The sequence below is a fragment of the Benincasa hispida genome, chromosome 11 (genome assembly GCF_027475165.1).
Source record: "Benincasa hispida cultivar pf3 chromosome 11, pf3_genome.v1.1, whole genome shotgun sequence".
Taxonomy (NCBI): domain Eukaryota; kingdom Viridiplantae; phylum Streptophyta; class Magnoliopsida; order Cucurbitales; family Cucurbitaceae; genus Benincasa; species Benincasa hispida.
Genome location: NC_143488.1, coordinates 59,521,446 through 59,528,397, shown reverse-complemented (window position 1 = coordinate 59,528,397; position 6,952 = coordinate 59,521,446). Strand labels below are relative to the sequence as shown.

General features: G+C 29.6%; 1 protein-coding gene across 1 annotated transcript; it reads left to right on the top strand.

Annotated features, from left to right (window-relative positions):
* Window positions 1-2,753: 2,753 nt before the first annotated feature.
* LOC120091461 (immune-associated nucleotide-binding protein 1-like) lies at window positions 2,754-5,455 on the top strand. Its single transcript, XM_039049493.2, has 2 exons — window positions 2,754-3,049; window positions 4,604-5,455. The coding sequence occupies exons 1-2, from the start codon at window positions 2,857-2,859 to the stop codon at window positions 5,299-5,301; spliced, it is 891 nt and encodes a 296-aa protein (XP_038905421.1). The 5' UTR covers window positions 2,754-2,856; the 3' UTR covers window positions 5,302-5,455.
* Window positions 5,456-6,952: the final 1,497 nt, after the last annotated feature.

Below are 6,952 nucleotides of genomic sequence, written 5' to 3'. Positions count from 1 at the left end.
AAAAGGATGTGGGGGAAATGAATAAAAAGGAGATTAAACCGATAAATTTGACTTATGAAACATTGATTGATGTTTATAGCAAAGGTGGGTTTAAAGAATAAGCGTTGGTTTGGCTTGAGAGGATGAATGAACCAGGAATGGAATCTAATGAGGTTACCATGGGAATTATTGTTCAATTGTATAAGAAGGTCAGTGAGTTTCAGAAGGCTGAAAGTTTCTTCAAGAAGTGGTCATCAAGTAACTCAATGAAATGTGAGATTACCAACAAGAAGAAAGTAGCTTCTATTAATTTGAGCACCTATACATATAATACAATGATCGACACATATGGGATAACTATAGGCATTCCATTAATGACCCACGACTACAGTCTTCGCACGGTAGATATCTTTCTGTGTTCATTGATATAACCAATCAATGATAAGTCGACCCTTCACGAATTGCTTGTAACTGTAGTTGGATAAAATTATTATTTTAGCCCTATAATTACAACTAACTCTTCAAGTACCATTGATCCCCCACTCATTCCACATCAATGATTAGGATCAAATCATTTTAATACATTATAACTATTGTAAAAATTACAAAGTGGGTTGTATCCATAGTGTCACCAGGATAAGGTACCCAACCTTATCCATATACTACAGACCATTTAGATTATTACTTAAACATGATCTACTTGTATGTCAACCACATACATGTTTGAGTTACATAAAATAACCTTTGATCTTAGTTTATTAGTGTTGAATAAAATAACTTCTTATTTCATTAATAAATAATTCGTGTAAAAAAAATTACAAATTACAAAGCTCACGAAATTTAGGACATCAACCCCAATAATACATTCTTTACTCAACAGCTTTCTATAGCCTACATGAGATATTAAACAAGTAGGAAGAATCTCTCCTCAGCTCCACCTTGTTTCCTAAATAAAACTTCCTTCCTATAGTGTAGTAGATAGAGGCATGATATTTAGACAGCAAAACCATTCCCATAATAATATCAAACTCCTAAAGTTCTAAGGGAATCAAGTCAATTATCATGGCTACACCATCAACCTCTAACATACAATCTCTATATACATTACCAACTACCATAACATCATCAACAGGGATATAAATAAGTAATTCTTCAGACATAGGCTCTACTAAATATCAAATTATTAAAAATGACCCTATTAATATTATTTGAAATGGGCAAAACTGAAAATCAAAAAGTTTTTCTCCACCATAGCCCTTTTAGATAAGTATAGATGATTCTACAAAAATAGGCATAAAACTGGTATCTTTTATCGTGTAAATGCCAAAAGCATCAAATTTTGATTTTCTTTTATTCTTTTGGTGATTCTCAATGAAAAATAGTGTAAAATTTTGGTTTTTTGTTTTTTTGTTTTTTGTTTTTACCTGTGATGCTCAAAATTAGGGGAATAAGTTTATTAGGGTTTTGTTGGATAACTATTTAGTTTTTTTATTTTGTTTTTAAAAATTAAGTCTATAGACATTATGTTCACCTCCAAATTTCTTCCTTCGTTATCTCATATTCATCAATGGTTTAAAAAACCAAACCAAAATTTGAAAACTAAAGTAGCTTTTAAAATTTTATTTTTATTTTTGAAACTTGGCTAAGAATTCAACATTGTATTTGATAAAGATGCAAATTATTGTATGAAATGAGGAAAAAATATGTTAATTTTTTTTTTAAAAAAAGAATGAAATAGTTACCAAACGAGGCTTAAATGATTTAAAAGTCAAATTACCATACATAACCGATGACCATCATCTAAAAGGGGCAAAATAGTTTCTCCCGTATAGCCCCTTTTAGATAGTATAGATTTTTTTTTCTTTTCACGATTCTCAAGAAAAATAGATCAAATTTTGATTTTTTTTTACGTGTGATGCTCAAAATTAGGGGAAGAGGTTTATTTAATTATTTAAAAGTCAAATTATTGAAGATGAACCTCTGACCATCATTTAACATGGGTAAAAGGGAATATCAAAAGTTTATGATATTTTTTATAGTATAGATTAGGAGTTTATGATATTTCTTATATTTTCCCCAAATATTATTATTTCTCAATTTGGATACTCTTTTATTTAAAAAGAAAAAGAGAGATCAAATATACATATATATTGAGGGAAGATATATTTTTTCTCTTTTGAGATAATAATTTATAAGGAACAATTTAGGGGCATTCAAGCCTCCAACTTGTAGGTGAAATAGTCCATACAATGTTTGAATCTCCCATTATAATAAATAACGTTTTCATTTATATAACATATAAATTATTAAAAGCTATTATTGTCTACCATATTTTTATAAGCCTTCTCTCTCATCTTTGTTATTTGGACTAAAATAATCTACATCCTAGATAGAAACTATTATAATCCATATTAAAATAGTCTCCAGTCCAAAAATTTTATTATAATATAAATACTACAATAACCAATTCAGCGACTATAGATTAAAATTGTTTCCATTTCAAACACATTATTACAATCCAAAACTATAATAACTAATTTAGCAATTATGTAATAACCTAGAAGAACCCCTTTTGTGATTTGAATCCTATTTGTTCTATATTGTACCGCGGAGGATTCCTTTCTTTTCCCTTTTCTTTAGAGAGATTCATTAATTACATATCCAATTTACTCTATTTACCTTTTCCCTTGCCTAAGCTTAGAATTTATACTTACATAATTTAGGTTTGGCGCATTTCAATTTAGTCATAAAAGCGACCGTGACAAGTAAGTTTTATGGTTGTATAAAAAGGAGAACATTATATTTTATTTACTGCAACATCATCCAATTTAGGTTTTGAAGTTTATCTTGGGTTGTTCATTTTAAATATTAATTTAAATGGCAGACCTTTATCCCCTAACTATGGTGTTAATGGGTCGTACTGGAAATGGAAAAAGTGCAACTGGAAATAGTATTATTGGAAAGAAGTTATTCGAGTCAAAGAGAAGTTCTGCGGGCATTACAAGTACTTCCGAGATGAAAACATGCGAACGGTCAGATGGACAAGTAATAAATGTCATAGACACTCCCGGTAAGAAATAAGTAATTTATTAATAAGTATTCATTCAATGCATTACGCATTTATCTTTGTGTAGCCAGCTCAATTATTTTATCACAAATCTTTTTCTCTCATTTTTAAATATTCCAAATATAACAAAATTTCACTTCTATCAATGACTGACATTTATAGACTATTATCATCGATCACTATGTATAAGTGATAGACTATTATCATCAATCAATGTCTATCATTGATAGAGTGATATTTGCTATATTTGTAAACAAATTGGTTCACTTTCCTATATTTGAGAATAACATGACTTAAATATATTTTCAAAGTTTGATTTATTTGGTGCTTTTAAATTGTTTTTTTACACATAAATTCTAAGTTTTATTATTATGATCTATGTACTTTCATAAAATTTTATTTTTATCTTTTAGTCGTTGCTTAAATAATTGGCTAAATTATAAAAAAAAAATATATATTCCTGAACTTTACACTTTGTATCTAAAATGCCTTTGAAATTTCAAAAGTTAAAAAGAACTGCCCTTAAATTTCTAAAATTAGTTCAAAAATTCCCAAGCCGTTAGTTTGGATGGAAAGCTTTAAAGTTTTATTCCAAAATACCCTTGAACATTAAAAAGTTTCAAAAATACCCTTAAACTAAAAAAAAAAAAAATTTAAGAAAAAATACCCTTTCTGTTATATGAACAGAAATGGTTAATACTGTCCCGCGTCTCTATTTTTTTTTCCTCTCTTTTTCAATACACTATTACTCTCCTTTTTGTTAACTATTTGACACTTGTTTATCTAAAATAAATAAATAAATAAAATTGCACACTTTAATTAAGGTATATAAACTATAATAAGAAGAAAGATAATAAATAAAGCACCACATGATTTTAAGATTTGCATATTTTAACCAAATTGTACGATAGTAGTTGTATGTGTATTAATAGACAAATACTATTTTTATTTAACTATTTATTCTTTTGGTTTATTTGAGAGGAGATTTTGATTTTGATATTTTGTGAAATTTTGTGTTTTAACTTAAAATTTTGGTTTTTATTTTGGTTGTTGAGAAAATTGGTGTAAGCTAAGACTTGGAAAATTAAGAGAAGTATGAGAGTATCTATATGAAAAGAGTATATCTATATAATTTGTTTTAAAATTGGTTATTTTCGAACTTAAGAAAACCTCAAACAAGTTGATCACCATATTAATGGTAGGAGTATTTTTTTAATTAACTAATAGAAAATAAAAGAAACTATTTACACAAAATAGCGAAATTTGATCTTCTTTGATAGAGGTTGATAGAAGTGTATCTGTGTCTATCGGTAATAGAAGCTTATCTGTGAAAATTTTTCTAAATTCTAAGTCGAATTAATAGATAAAATGTTCATTTAATAAAAATGAAACCAAGGTAAAGAAAATGTGGGAAACAAACACATTTTTCAAAATAAAAAACGGAAAAAACATCATAAAGCAAGACCTAAACAAACAAACAAAAAAATTAGAATAACAAAATCTTATTGACATTGATCAGCTCTCGATCTAATGCATGCATTGGAAAAAATTGTATAGGTCTATTCGACTTATCCCACGGAACAGAACACGTCACGAGGGAAATAGTGAAATGTTTGGAATTAGTAAGGGAAGGCATTCATGCTGTTCTGTTGGTTTTCTCAGCGAAAAACCGATTCACTCAAGAAGAAGAAGCTACCCTCAAAACCTTGCAAAATTTATTCGGATCTACGATTGTAAATTATGCTATTGTAGTCTTCACTGGAGGCGACGAATTCGATGACGATGATGACGACGATGAAGGCGGCACCTTCGACGATTACTTGCTTGACTGTCCTGTGGCCTTAAAGGATATCCTAGCCACTTGCAAGGGACGGTATGTACTTTTTGACAACAAAACCAGCAGTGGAAGCAAGAAAAGTGAACAAGTGAATAAGCTTTTAGATTTAGTGAAAGAAGTGATGGACCAAAATGGAGGACAAGCATTTACACATAGCTTGTTTCTTGCTAACAAGTTTGAGGACAAGGCGGAAGAAATAAAACGCACACTTGAGAAGCAAATAGAAGAAGAAAGAGAAGCAAGGCGTAAAGCGGAAGAGAAATATCAAGAGATGCAAAAACAATATGGGAATGATATTCAAAGACTCACTGATTTGCAGGTACAGTTGCTAGAGCTACAACAACATCAACAAGAAGTGCTAGCAAGAAGGCCACCTCGAGCTCCACCTAAAATCGAATATATTTGTACTATTGTCTAACTAGTAAACATATTATTATGATAATAAACTTATGTAACCACATGAAAAATTATATATAATTGTATGTGTATATTATCACATAATATATGTGGTAATAATGGTTGAATAAATAAACGAAGAAAATAAAAAGTATTATGAATATTATAATAATAAATAGATGTCCATTGCTTAGTATCCCAAAAGTATGTGTCACTTTTCATATTATCGTTGTAATTATTCATGCTTGGTATCCATGTAAGTCCACATCCTACTTGCCCCTTTGCCTATAAATAGTGGCATTTTGTGGATCTTAAAATCACACACATATTGGGCAAGTTCTATACAAATTGGAGAAAGTGGAGAAATTTGAGAATTTTCTCATTTCTCATTTTGTTATTTTATTTTATTTTATTTATTTATATATTTTATTATATTTATTTTATTATTATGTTATATTTATTTTAATATTATATTTTATTACCATTTGTGCTCCCATTATACTCCTCAAATTCACAATACATAATCAGCACGAGCTCCTGTCATTTTTCCCGCTAAACGTATGTCCTAAAGGTATGTCGATTTTTTTCTCTTCGTATAATTAATAAATTTTATTTTATTCTGCATATTCTATATCTATTAAATTTCTAACATAAGAACAATATTTTGTGATAGTGTTGCCAAGACAAATCTCACAAAATTAGATTTTGCCACCCTTAATATTAACGGCAATATTTATTTGTCGTGGGTATTTGATGCCGAAATCCACATGGATGCTATGAATCTTAAGGAGAATATTAAAGAAGGAAATACGACATTCAATCAGGACAAAGTAAAAGCTATGATTTTCCTTCGTTATCATATCCACAAGGGATTGAAAATGGAGTATCTTACAATAAAAGATCCCCACATCTTGTGAAAAATTTTGAAAGAGAGGTATGATCATAAAAAAACAGTTATTTCTTCCTAAAGCTCGTTATGAGTGGATGCACTTGAGGCTACAAAATTTCAAATCAGTAAGTGATTACAACTCCGCATTATTTAAAATCAGTTCGAAATTGTTATTATGCGAAGAGAAAATTACTGATTCTGAAGGGTTAGAGAAGACATTTCCTACATTTTATGTCTAATATTCTCCTACAGCAAAAATATTGAGAGAAAGGTTTTAAACAATATTCTAAATTAATTTCATGTCTTCTCGTGGTTGAGAAAAATAACAAGTTATTAATGAAAAATCATGAATCTCGACAAATCAGAACAACACCATTCCCTGAAGTGAATGTAGTCGAGGTCGTGGTCGTGGTCGTGGTCGAGGTCAAGACTGTGGTAGATGAAGAAATCATTATTATTTTTGTGGTGGTCGAGCTAATCATTCAAATTTCGAAAGAACCATGCAAAATGATGACCACATAGGAAAAGCTCCACAAGATAAAAGTTCAAAGAGTGTTGAAAATAAATGCTTCCGATGCGGAATGATTGGGCATTGGTCACGTGTTTGTCATACGTCAAGACACTTAGTTGACCTCTATCAAGCCTCTCTGAATAAAAAAGAAAAAAATGTAGAAGAAAATTTTGTATACCAGGATAATGACATATTTGACCCATCACACATGACAAATTTGGATGTGGTGGACTTCTTTGAATCTCTTGAAAAAAGATTGGCACAGTTGGTGGA